The sequence below is a fragment of the Salvelinus alpinus genome, chromosome 21 (genome assembly GCF_045679555.1).
Source record: "Salvelinus alpinus chromosome 21, SLU_Salpinus.1, whole genome shotgun sequence".
NCBI classification, from domain to species: domain Eukaryota; kingdom Metazoa; phylum Chordata; class Actinopteri; order Salmoniformes; family Salmonidae; genus Salvelinus; species Salvelinus alpinus.
The window spans coordinates 40,871,056-40,884,361 of record NC_092106.1 but is presented as its reverse complement, the minus strand read 5'-3'; the positions used below and the strand labels follow the sequence as shown (position 1 = coordinate 40,884,361).

The window sequence follows — 13,306 nt, the reverse complement described above, 5'->3', positions numbered from 1 at the left end:
CTAGCCAGCACCTCTGGTTGATGGGGAACCATGAGCTATTATCACCTCTCCTAAACTCTGCTAGCCAGCACCTCTGGTTGATGGGGAACCATGAGCTATTATCACCTCTCCTAAACAGGTGTTCTACTCTGCTAGCCAGCACCTCTGGTTGATGGGGAACCATGAGCTATTATCACCTCTCCTAAACAGGTGTTCTACTCTGCTAGCCAGCACCTCTCCTAAACAGGTGTTCTACTCTGCTAGCCAGCACCTCTGGTTGATGGGGAACCATGAGCTATTATCACCTCTCCTAAACAGGTGTTCTACTCTGCTAGCCAGCACCTCTCCTAAACAGGTGTTCTACTCTGCTAGCCAGCACCTCTGGTTGATGGGGAACCATGAGCTATTATCACCTCTCCTAAACAGGTGTTATACTCTGCTAGCCAGCACCTCTGGTTGATGGGGAACCATGAGCTATTATCATTTATTTTAACCTACTAGATAAAAAAAAAAAATATTTAACCTTTATTTTACTAGGCAAGTCAGTTAAGAACAAATTCTTATTTACAATGACGGCCTACCGGGGAACAGTGGGTTAACTGCCTTGTTCAGGGGCAGAACGACAGATTTGTACCTTGTCATCTCAGGGATTCGATCTTGCAACCTTTCGGTTACTAGTCCAACGCTCTAACCACTAGGCTACTTGCCGCCCCCAGATCAAGAATAATGTTCACCATATTAGGTCGTATTGTTTAATCAACTCAGGATGGCGGCCAATAATTGTCCCACTCTCATTATACTGTCATTAGTCCTGGTGCAGAAGAAACAAACGTGCAGACACCCAGCCTAAAACCCCGAAGAACAAGCAACGCAGAGGCACAGTGGTGAGGAAAAACTCCCTAGAGAGCAGTAGCTACACAGACGGTATCAGAGCATGAGGTCTGATACCAACAGGCTCAGAGACAGTTTCTATCTACAAGCCATCAGACTGTATCAGAGCATGAGGTCTGATACCAACAGGCTCAGAGACAGTTTCTATCTACAAGCCATCAGACTGTATCAGAGCGTGAGGTCTGATACCAACAGGCTCAGAGACAGTTTCTATCTACAAGCCATCAGACTGTATCAGAGCATGAGGTCTGATACCAACAGGCTCAGAGACAGTTTCTATCTACAACTCTCCTTTAAATTTTTCAAGTGTTCTACTCTGCTAGCCAGCACCTCTCCTAAACAGGTGTTCTACTCTGCTAGCCAGCACCTCTCCTAAACAGGTGTTCTACTCTGCTAGCCAGCACCTCTCCTAAACAGGTGTTCTACTCCGCTAGCCAGCACCTCTCCTAAACAGGTGTTATACTCTGCTAGCCAGCACCTCTCCTAAACAGGTGTTCTACTCCGCTAGCCAGCACCTCTCCTAAACAGGTGTTCTACTCCGCTAGCCAGCACCTCTCCTAAACAGGTGTTCTACTCCGCTAGCTAGCACCTCTCCTAAACAGGTGTTCTACTCCGCTAGCCAGCACCTCTCCTAAACAGGTGTTCTACTCTGCTAGCCAGCACCTCTCCTAAACAGGTGTTCTACTCTGCTAGCCAGCACCTCTCCTAAACAGGTGTTCTACTCCGCTAGCCAGCACCTCTCCTAAACAGGTGTTCTACTCTGCTAGCCAGCACCTCTCCTAAACAGGTGTTCTACTCTGCTAGCCAGCACCTCTCCTAAACAGGTGTTATACTCTGCTAGCCAGCACCTCTCCTAAACAGGTGTTATACTCTGCTAGCCAGCACCTCTCCTAAACAGGTGTTCTACTCCGCTAGCCAGCACCTCTCCTAAACAGATGTTCTACTCTGCTAGCCAGCACCTCTCCTAAACAGGTGTTCTACTCTGCTAGCCAGCACCTCTGGTTGATGGGGAACCATGAGCTATTATCACCTCTCCTAAACAGATGTTCTACTCTGCTAGCCAGCACCTCTCCTAAACAGGTGTTCTACTCTGCTAGCCAGCACCTCTCCTAAACAGGTGTTCTACTCCGCTAGCCAGCACCTCTCCTAAACAGGTGTTCTACTCTGCTAGCCAGCACCTCTCCTAAACAGGTGTTATACTCTGCTAGCCAGCACCTCTCCTAAACAGGTGTTATACTCTGCTAGCCAGCACCTCTCCTAAACAGGTGTTCTACTCTGCTAGCCAGCACCTCTCCTAAACAGGTGTTCTACTCTGCTAGCCAGCACCTCTCCTAAACAGGTGTTCTACTCTGCTAGCCAGCACCTCTCCTAAACAGGTGTTATACTCTGCTAGCCAGCACCTCTCCTAAACAGGTGTTCTACTCTGCTAGCCAGCACCTCTCCTAAACAGGTGTTCTACTCTGCTAGCCAGCACCTCTACTAAACAGGTGTTATACTCTGCTAGCCAGCACCTCTCCTAAACAGGTGTTATACTCTGCTAGCCAGCACCTCTCCTAAACAGGTGTTCTACTCTGCTAGCCAGCACCTCTCCTAAACAGGTGTTCTACTCCGCTAGCCAGCACCTCTCCTAAACAGGTGTTCTACTCTGCTAGCCAGCACCTCTCCTAAACAGGTGTTCTACTCTGCTAGCCAGCACCTCTCCTAAACAGGTGTTCTACTCTGCTAGCCAGCACCTCTCCTAAACAGGTGTTCTACTCTGCTAGCCAGCACCTCTCCTAAACAGGTGTTCTACTCCGCTAGCCAGCACCTCTCCTAAACAAGTGTTCTACTCTGCTAGCCAGCACCTCTCCTAAACAGGTGTTCTACTCTGCTAGCCAGCACCTCTCCTAAACAGGTGTTATACTCTGCTAGCCAGCACCTCTCCTAAACAGGTGTTCTACTCTGCTAGCCAGCACCTCTCCTAAACAGGTGTTCTACTCTGCTAGCCAGCACCTCTCCTAAACAGGTGTTCTACTCCGCTAGCCAGCACCTCTCCTAAACAGGTGTTCTACTCCGCTAGCCAGCACCTCTCCTAAACAGGTGTTCTACTCTGCTAGCCAGCACCTCTCCTAAATAGGTGTGTGTTTCTTTCGCCTCTAGTTGGACGCTGTATACCCTATGTATCCTGTACATACAACTAATAAGACGTTAAAGTCATGTTAGTGAGCTGTCTCAGATAGTGTCCTGGGGATCTTCTCCCCGGGTGGGGCTAGAGAGTTGGACTCGTTGTCAACATGTTTGTGCCTTGGTGATTGGCACGTTTATCTGTCGTCACTGGCAACCGTTACCAACCACAGCTATCGTTATTTCTTCTGAATAGGTTCTTGGTTTTTCTGTTAGTGTGTTCATTTCTTATATTGACCCTTTATTCACCTATATCAGTATGCCAGCACATACAGAGCTTCTATCATTTTAACATCTCAACAGTGGTGGCTTTGTTCATATACTATATTCTATGTTCATTTAAATATCTAACTTTTGAACAGGATGTTTAACACACCTATCCAAATGACTTTCTGTTTCTGTCTTTAGTGGTGTGTTTTCCTGTAACTAGCTGTTGTTGATCTGGTCAGTATCCACCCCTGTGATGCAACTCTGCATCCACACACTGTATGCCTGGGAACTTAGTAAAGTCACTACCCCCTCCCTCACACACACCCTGCCTGTCCAGCTCCAGCCTAACCTCCCTGTCCTCTCTAAGGTCCTCTCCCTGACTGCTGGGAACAGGCCATCACCTCAGAGGGAGAGGTCTACTACATCAACCACAAGAACAAAACCACCTCTTGGCTTGACCCACGACTCGACCCACGGCTCGACCCACGCTACGGTGAGGAAACACTCACACACACACATATCTCTCATTTCTGTAATCGTCACCTCTCAGCCGGTTAGGTAACACTTTACACATTGGTCGTATTCATGTCACCTAACACTGCTATTACTTTAGGATTAACCTTTTGTTACATAGTACTCATTTAGTCCTCCATTGGTACTCCTTCAGTATTACTTTAGTACCCCGTTAGTACTCCTTTAGTACTCCATTAGTACTCATTTAGTACGCCTTTAGTACTCATTTAGTATTACTTTAATATTACTTTAGTATTACTTTAGTACTCCGTTGGTACTCCTTTAGTACTCGTTTAGTACTCCTCCAGTGTTCCTCTAGTATTACTTCAGTACTCATTTGGTACTCCTTTAGTACTCATTTAGTACTTCTTTAGTACTCCTTTAGTATTACTTTAGTACTCATTTGGTAATACTTTAGTACTCCTTTAGTACTTCTTTAGTACTCCTTTAGTATTACTTTAGTACTCATTTGGTAATACTTTAGTACTCCTTTGGTATTTCTTTAGTATTACTTTAGTACTCCTTTAGTACTCATTTAGTGCTCCCTTGGTCCTCCTTTAGTATTACTTTAGTAATCCTTTAGTACTCATTAGGTACTCCTTTGGTATTCATTTAGTATTCCTTTAGTATTACTTTAGTACTCCTTTAGTACTCCTTTGGTACTCCTTTAGTATTACTTTAGTACCCCGTCAATACTCCTTTGGTATTCTGTTAGTACTACTGTAGTATTACTTTAGTACTCATTTTGTACTCCTTTAGTATTCCTCTAGTAGTGTTTTAGTAATACTTCAGTACTCCTTAAGTACTCCTTTAGTATTACTTTAGTACTCCTTTAGTATTCCTTTAGTATTACTTTAGTATTCCATTAGTACCCCTTTAGTATTACTTTAGTATTCCTTTGGTACTCCTTTGGTACTCCTTTAGTACTCCTTTAGTATTACTTTAGTACTCCTTTAGTACATCTTTAGTATTACTTTAGTATTACTTTAGTATTCCTTTAGTACTCCTTTGGTACATCTTTAGTATTACTTTAGTATTACTTTAGTATTCCTTTAGTACTCCTTTTGTATTCACGCTGGACACAACCATGATTAAACTCACTTTAATTCAATATGCAGTCACTGTGAGACCATATTGTTCTGCCTGCAGTGACTAGTCAGACGATGACGTAATCTTTCTAACCACATTTCAACATCCCCTCTTGGCCCACTGCTACGACACGGCTTCACGGAGTCTGGGAGAGGACAAGCAGCAACAACAACAAAACGTTTTTTTTACAGGAAACCTTAAGCCGTCTTCCAGTCATTTCCAATTGATTCACTGTATTGAAAGTCGTTGGGAGGAGTCTGGACAGCATACACAACAACTCTCCCTATAGTCCAGAACTCAGACAGCGGCTACGTTTTAGTAGTTAAGTGTTAGGCCTAGTCGTTAGCCATTTCAGTGTTTAAGCAAGAGCTGAGTTAGCCCTTAGCTAATCCTTGGGGCTGAGTTAATGTGTGTGTGGTCGGAAGTGCTGCTGCAGCCTCTGGTGGCCGGGTGAGCTGGCGACAGGTATCTGTAGTGTGGGGGCGTTCTCTCCAGCCATGGGATTTAGCTGTATGGTGACAGACACAGGTATCTGTGGTGTGGGGGCGTTCTCTCCAGCCATGGGATTTAGCTGTATGGGGACAGACACAGGTATCTGTGGTGTGGGGGCGTTCTCTCCAGCCATGGGATTTAGCTGTATGGTGACAGACACAGGTATCTGTGGTGTGGGGGCGTTCTCTCCAGCCATGGGATTTAGCTGTATGGTGACAGACACAGGTATCTGTGGTGTGGGGGCGTTCTCTCCAGCCATGGGATTTAGCTGTATGGTGACAGACACAGGTATCTGTGGTGTGGGGGCGTTCTCTCCAGCCATGGGATTTAGCTGTATGGTGACCGTCACAGGAACGTGGGTTGCTGCTCAGTAGAGGTTGACACAGGAAGAGAACTCCTTCGGCCCGCGTGGGTCGCGTGGGATTCTGGTAGGAATGGGAGTTATAGTTCTCGAGTCCAGTTTGGGACAGGATGGGACAGGATATGACAGGATGGGACAGGATATGACAGGATCAACAGTCCACAGGAAGGCAGTACAGGAATAGTTATCAACGTAGTTTTTTCGGGGGGGTTGAAATATGTCATGTAGAGCATTTCATTAAGAAAACAGCTGTGTAGGGGTTTAAAAAATAAATACAATTAACGGTAATTCCCCCCTTCCCCCTTCTGTTGGCTCATTCTAGCACCTCGCTCTAGTCGTAGGCAGTCACTAGGCTACCTCAGATGCCAACGTACGTCAGTGGGATAAATGATTAAGCCTTCAGTAGAGGATGTTGCAACTGTCGCAGCCAAGGAGCCGTTAGCTTCATTTGATGGAGTTGTCAATCAAATATATTTATCTTTGACAATGAAGGAACCAGATAGGATACCAACCGGAGAGCGGGACAGGAGGCCTGCAGGGGCATAGCTGCTCTACTCCTAACCACTTTAACATCAAGCACACTTGTTGTTGTTAGCGGTTTTTAACTAAACTCGTGTCATCTGAGGTGAAGAGTGAAATTAACATAGATTTACTTATGCAGTACTGCCACTTACATTCATGTTGTAAATGTTCATATGTGCTCCGTGGTCAGCTGTAGGATACAGTTTTATGTGCTCCGTGGTCAGCTGTAGACTACAGTTTTATGTGCTCCGTGGTCAGCTGTAGACTACAGTTTTATGTGCTCAGGGGTCAGCTGTAGACTACAGTTTTATGTGCTCAGGGGTCAGCTGTAGGATACAGTTTTATGTGCTCAGGGGTCAGCTGTAGGATACAGTTTTATGTGCTCCGTGGTCAGCTGTAGGATACAGTTTTATGTGCTCCGTGGTCAGCTGTAGGATACAGTTTTATGTGCTCCGTGGTCAGCTGTAGGATACAGTTTTATGTGCTCCGTGGTCAGCTGTAGACTACAGTTTTATGTGCTCCGTGGTCAGCTGTAGACTACAGTTTTATGTGCTCTGTGGTCAGCTGTAGACTACAGTTTTATGTGCTCCGTGGTCAGCTGTAGACTACAGTTTTATGTGCTCAGGGGTCAGCTGTAGGATACAGTTTTATGTGCTCAACCTGTTTTTGCTTTTTCATTATGGGGTATTGTGTGTAGATTGATGAAAACATTTTTTTACTCCATTTTAGAATAAGACTGTAACGTAACAAAATGTGGAAAAATTCAAGGGGTCTGAATACTTTCCGAATGCACGAATGCACTGTTGCATATTGCATTACTGAAGTTATTTTCAATACCTCCTAAAAAAACACAATAGCCTACATATTTCTGTGAGCAAAAATGACCAGAAGACAGGACAGGAGTTATTTTTATCAGGAAGGGACTAGAAAGGGATTATAGACCTGTTGCGGGATCAGGACAAGATGGGACAGGTATGACTTTTCACTCTGCTACTCAGCGTTCCCTCCAGCCAGGGAATGAGCTCATCCCCCAATGTGTCAGGAAGGCTCCCCTCCCCGTGAGTGTGTGTGGACGTGGACGTGTGTGTGTGTGTGTGTATATTTTTGGTTTTACTATCCTTGTGGCAACCAGAAGTCTTCACAACGATACCAAAACAACATTCTGACAAGTGGGGGACATTTTACCCGTCCCTACAATCAAAAAGGCTATTTTAGGCTTAGGGGTTAGGTTTAGGGTTACGGTTAAGGGTTAAGGGTCAAGGGTTAGGGTTACAATTAGGGTTAGAGTTAGGGGTTAGGGTTAAGGTTAACGGTTAGGATTAGGGGTTAGGGAAAATAGGATTTTGAATGGGAATTAATTGTTTGATCCCCACAAGGATGGTAAAGTGTGTGTGTTGGCTCAGAGAGATGATGGGTTCTGCTCGTTAACTCGAGGAGACGTCCCTTCATTACTGAGCCTGTTCGCCAGGGAAGCTCTGGCTCGTTAACTCGAGGAGACGTCCCTTCATTACTGAGCCTGTTCGCCAGGGAAGCTCTGGCTCGTTAACTCGAGGAGACGTCCCTTCATTACTGAGCCTGTTCGCCAGGGAAGCTCTGGCTCGTTAACTCGAGGAGACGTCCCTTCATTACTGAGCCTGTTCGCCAGGGAAGCTCTGGCTCCTTAACTCGAGGAGACGTCCCTTCATTACTGAGCCTGTTCGCCAGGGAAGCTCTGGCTCGTTAACTCGAGGAGACGTCCCTTCATTACTGAGCCTGTTCGCCAGGGAAGCTCTGGCTCCTTAACTCGAGGAGACGTCCCTTCATTACTGAGCCTGTTCGCCAGGGAAGCTCTGGCTCGTTAACTCGAGGAGACGTCCCTTCATTACTGAGCCTGTTCGCCAGGGAAGCTCTGGCTCGTTAACTCGAGGAGACGTCCCTTCATTACTGAGCCTGTTCGCCAGGGAAGCTCTGGCTCGTTAACTCGAGGAGACGTCCCTTCATTACTGAGCCTGTTCGCCAGGGAAGCTCTGGCTCGTTAACTCGAGGAGACGTCCCTTCATTACTGAGCCTGTTCGCCAGGGAAGCTCTGGCTCGTTAACTCGAGGAGACGTCCCTTCATTACTGAGCCTGTTCGCCAGGGAAGCTCTGGCTCGTTAACTCGAGGAGACGTCCCTTCATTACTGAGCCTGTTCGCCAGGGAAGCTCTGGCTCGTTAACTCGAGGAGACGTCCCTTCATTACTGAGCCTGTTCGCCAGGGAAGCTCGTCCGGGAACACACACTAGGGTTGGGCAGTATTTGTTTGACACATCTTAGATTTCTCATAGTTATAAACAGTGGTGTAGCACGTACCCCCTCAGCCCTCACGAGACGGGGGTACCCTGTTTTTTATTTTTCATTTTAAACAGTATTGAAAGTCATTCCGTTGGTATTTTGAAATACCCCATATACGGTATGTCTCCCTAACTGTCTCTCTCTGCCTAACACACAATACACACACAACACAGCCTGTTGTCTTGTTTCATTGTTGCATTATAGTTATCCAACCCACAGCAGGGCACTCAGTTTGCCAGAGTATTTTTGTGCATGTAAATATGTGATCAAGGACGGGAGGGGAAAAACACACATACAGAGAGAGAGAGAGAGAGAGAGAGAGAGAGAGAGAGACAGAGAGACAGAGAGAAAGAGGCAAAAGGAGGGAGAGCAAGGAGAAAGGGAGAGCTGAGCAGAGGGAGAAAAGGAGGACGGAGTGGGGGAGGGGGTAGAGTAAGAGTGGGGGAGGGAGGGAGAGAAGGAGTGGGGGAGGGAGGGAGAGAAGGAGTGGGGGAGGGAGGGAGAGAAGGGGTGGGGGAGGGAGGGAGAGAAGGAGTGGGGGAGGGAGGGAGAGAAGGAGGAAGGAGTGGGGCAGCTGGGTAGGGGAAGCGGCTCAGATGGGTTAAGCTCTTTGAAGATTTATAAGTCTTGAATGCAGCAGCCTGGTGGGCCCTGAGTCAGAGATGGAATGAGAGAAGGAGGGGGAGGGAGAGAGGGAGAGAGAGAGAAGGAGGGGAGAGAGAGGGAGGGAGGGAGAGGGAGAGAGAGACGGAGGGAGGGAGTGGGAGAGAGGGGGAAGGAGAGAGAGAGAGAGAGAGCGAGGGGGAAGGAGAGAGAGAGAGAGAGCGAGAGGGAGGGAGTGAGGGAGAGGGTGGGAAGGAGGGAGAGAGAGGTAGAGAGAGAGAGAGAGAGAGAGAGAGAGAGAGAGAGAGAGAGAGAGAGAGAGAGAGAGAGAGAGAGAGAGAGAGAGAGAGAGAGAGAGAGAGAGAGAGAGAGAGAGAGAGAGAGAGAGAGAGAGAGAGAGAGAGAGAGAGAGAGAGGCAGAAAGAGAGAGAGTAAGAGGCAGAAAGAGAGAGAGAGAGAAAGAGGCAGAAAGAGAGAGAGTAAGAGGCAGAAAGAGAGAGAGTAAGAGGCAGAAAGAGAGAGAGAGAGAGAGAGAGAGAGAGAAAGGGAGGGAGGGAGTTTCATTCTGTGTTACAAGCAACAGGTTTTTCGTCTCCCAGTAGTGATATCTATAGTACAATATTATTTGAGTTGACAGTCAGTTCAACATCCACTCATCTTATTGTCTTATATTGTATGTAGTTCCAGGAAGAAGGACTGCACATTTGGTAAAGACAACGTTTTTCCATCTGATTTGATTGAATGTATTAAAAACAGTGGCATTGCTTTTGTAACCCCTGTGTCTCTGTGCATTGTAATGGTTTTACATCGCAGGCTGTATGAGAGCTGTAGACGTAGGTCTTTCCAATCAGAAGCCAGCTGCTTTGATAATGGAGGCTAATTTGAGCTCTGACAAGAAAAGGCAGCAGAGCTCCTTTAATAACTGAGAGCTGTAGTCGGCCGGGGCTGTCTCTACTCTCTTCTCCCCCTGTGTGAGGCCCCATCGCAGAGCAGGCCTGGAGGCAGACAGGGTAGGGGGTTGAAAAAAACATACACACACCAAAGAATAAGTCAAAAGTGTTTTGGCGGCAGAGAGAAAATGTAGCAGGTTCAAAGCTAATCTCCTGCAATTCTGCAAATCTCTACATTTTGCCATGGAGCTGAGAGAAAATGTTTTTTTAAAAATCAGCTAATTTCCTACAATTTCACGAGTGTGAAAGCTGGGGCTGGGTTCAGGAGGGACCTGGCCTGGCTGGGGCTGGGTTCAGGAGGGACCTGGCCTGGCTGGGGCTGGGTTCACGAGGGACCTGGCTGGGTTCATGAGGGACCTGGCTGGGTTCATGAGGGACCTGGCCTGGCTGGGGCTGGGTTCACGAGGGACCTGGCTGGGTTCAGGAGGGACCTGGCTGGGTTCAGGAGGGACCTGGCCTGGCTGGGACTGGGTTCAGGAGGGACCTGGCTGGGTTCAGGAGGGACCTGGCTGGGTTCAGGAGGGACCTGGCTGGGGTTGGGTTCAGGAGGGACCTGGCTGGGTTCATAAGGGACCTGGGTTCAGGAGGGACCTGGCTAGGTTCAGGAGGGACCTGGCTAGGTTCAGGAGGGACCTGGCTGGGTTCAGGAGGGACCTGGCTGGGGCTGGGCTCAGGAGGGGACTGGGGGATACTGGAGCATTTAGCAGACACTCTTATCTAGAGCGATTTCCAGTTGTGAGTGCATATATTCTCATACTAGTCCGCCATGGGAATCAAACCCACAACCCTGGTCTTGCAAATGCCGTGCTCTACCAACTGAGCCACACTGGAGCCACAGTGCCACAGAGCATTCATGTTGTTTTTCACAGGTTGGCTCGGAGCAAAAGCACAGGGCTAGGAGTTACGAGAGACTGAGAGACTCAGGAGTCATGACCTCAAAAGCACAGGGCTAGGAGGGAGGAGAGACAGACTCAGGAGTCAGGACCTCGAAAACACAGGGCTAGGAGGGACAAGAGACAGACTCAGGAGTCAGGACCTCAAAGATACACTTGTTTGTTTCGTTCTCTTCTCTTTTTTGATGTTGTGTTGAAACCGTGTGCAAACTCAGAATCTCTGCAGCTAGATGAGGACCACAATGATCCTTTCTCGTTTCGTTCACTTCTCTCTATTTGTGATATGTTATGTTGAAGCCATATCCAAAATGAGTTTGGTTAACTGTATCTGTGATGTGTGTTTTCTGTCCCGTCTGCTATCGCAGCACTCTGTGTGTTTTCAGTCCCGTCTGCTATCTCAGCACTCTGTGTGTTTTCTGTCCCGTCTGCTATCGCAGCACTCTGTGTGTTTTCAGTCCCGTCTGCTATCGCAGCACTCTGTGTGTTTTCTGTCCCGTCTGCTATCGCAGCACTCTGTGTGTTTTCAGTCCCGTCTGCTATCGCAGCACTCTGTGTGTTTTCTGTCCCGTCTGCTATCTCAGCACTCTGTGTGTTTTCTGTCCCGTCTGCTATCTCAGCACTCTGTGTGTTTTCTGTCCCGTCTGCTATCGCAGCACTCTGTGTGTTTTCTGTCCCGTCTGCTATCGCAGCACTCTGTGTGTTTTCTGTCCCGTCTGCTATCGCAGCACTGTGTGTGTTTTCAGTCCCGTCTGCTATCGCAGCACTCTGTGTGTTTTCTGTCCCGCCTGCTGTCGCAGCACTCTGTGTGTTTTCTGTCCCGCCTGCTATCGCAGCACTCTGTGTGTTTTCAGTCCCGTCTGCTATCGCAGCACTCTGTGTGTTTTCAGTCCCGTCTGCTATCGCAGCACTCTGTGTGTTTTCAGTCCCGTCTGCTATCGCAGCACTCTGTGTGTTTTCTGTCCCGTCTGCTATCGCAGCACTCTGTGTGTTTTCAGGCCCGTCTGCTATCGCAGCACTCTGTGTGTTTTCAGTCCCGTCTGCTATCGCAGCACTCTGTGTGTTTTCAGTCCCGCCTGCTATCGCAGCACTCTGTGTTTTCAGTCCCGTCTGCTATCGCAGCACTCTGTGTGTTTTCAGTCCCGTCTGCTATCGCAGCACTCTGTGTGTTTTCAGTCCCGTCTGCTATCGCAGCACTCTGTGTGTTTTCAGTCCCGTCTGCTATCGCAGCACTCTGTGTGTTTTCAGTCCCGTCTGCTATCGCAGCACTCTGTGTGTTTTCTGTCCCGTCTGCTATCGCAGCACTCTGTGTGTTTTCAGTCCCGTCTGCTATCGCAGCACTCTGTGTGTTTTCAGTCCCGTCTGCTATCGCAGCACTCTGTGTGTTTTCTGTCCCGTCTGCTATCGCAGCACTCTGTGTGTTTTCTGTCCCGTCTGCTATCGCAGCACTCTGTGTGTTTTCTGTCCCGTCTGCTATCGCAGCACTCTGTGTGTTTTCAGTCCCGTCTGCTGTCGCAGCACTCTGTGTGTTTTCAGTCCCGTCTGCTGTCGCAGCACTCTGTGTGTTTTCTGTCCCGTCTGCTATCGCAGCACTCTGTGTGTTTTCAGTCCCGTCTGCTATCGCAGCACTCTGTGTGTTTTCAGTCCCGTCTGCTATCGCAGCACTCTGTGTGTTTTCAGTCCCGTCTGCTGTCGCAGCACTCTGTGTGTTTTCTGTCCCGTCTGCTATCGCAGCACTCTGTGTGTTTTCTGTCCCGTCTGCTGTCGCAGCACTCTGTGTGTTTTCAGTCCCGTCTGCTATCGCAGCACTCTGTGTGTTTTCAGTCCCGTCTGCTATCGCAGCACTCTGTGTGTTTTCAGTCCCGTCTGCTATCGCAGCACTCTGTGTGTTTTCAGTCCCGTCTGCTATCGCAGCACTCTGTTTGTTTTCTGTCCCGTCTGCTATCGCAGCACTCTGTGTGTTTTCAGTCCCGTCTGCTATCGCAGCACTCTGTGTGTTTTCAGTCCCGTCTGCTATCGCAGCACTCTGTGTGTTTTCAGTCCCGTCTGCTATCGCAGCACTCTGTGTGTTTTCAGTCCCGTCTGCTATCGCAGCACTCTGTGTGTTTTCTGTCCCGTCTGCTATCGCAGCACTCTGTGTGTTTTCAGTCCCGTCTGCTATCGCAGCACTCTGTGTGTTTTCAGTCCCGTCTGCTATCGCAGCACTCTGTGTGTTTTCTGTCCCGTCTGCTATCGCAGCACTCTGTGTGTTTTCAGTCCCGTCTGCTATCGCAGCACTCTGTGTGTTTTCAGTCCCGCCTGCTATCGCAGCACTCTGTGTGTTTTCAGTCCC

General features: G+C 48.3%; 1 protein-coding gene across 8 annotated transcripts in view; it reads left to right on the top strand.

Moving 5' to 3' along the window:
• The window catches only part of yap1 (Yes1 associated transcriptional regulator), a 121,599-nt gene that overhangs the window by 57,648 nt on the left and 50,645 nt on the right, over positions 1 to 13,306 (top strand). For all 8 annotated transcript variants that reach the window (XR_011669698.1, XR_011669695.1, XR_011669699.1 and 5 more), the window contains exon 4: positions 3,611 to 3,736. Coding sequence is in view for 1 of the 8 variants with exons in the window: in XM_071357941.1 (XP_071214042.1) it covers positions 3,611 to 3,736 (126 nt within the window). In the remaining 7 variants the exon portion in view is untranslated. The remainder of the gene's footprint in view (positions 1 to 3,610; positions 3,737 to 13,306) is intronic.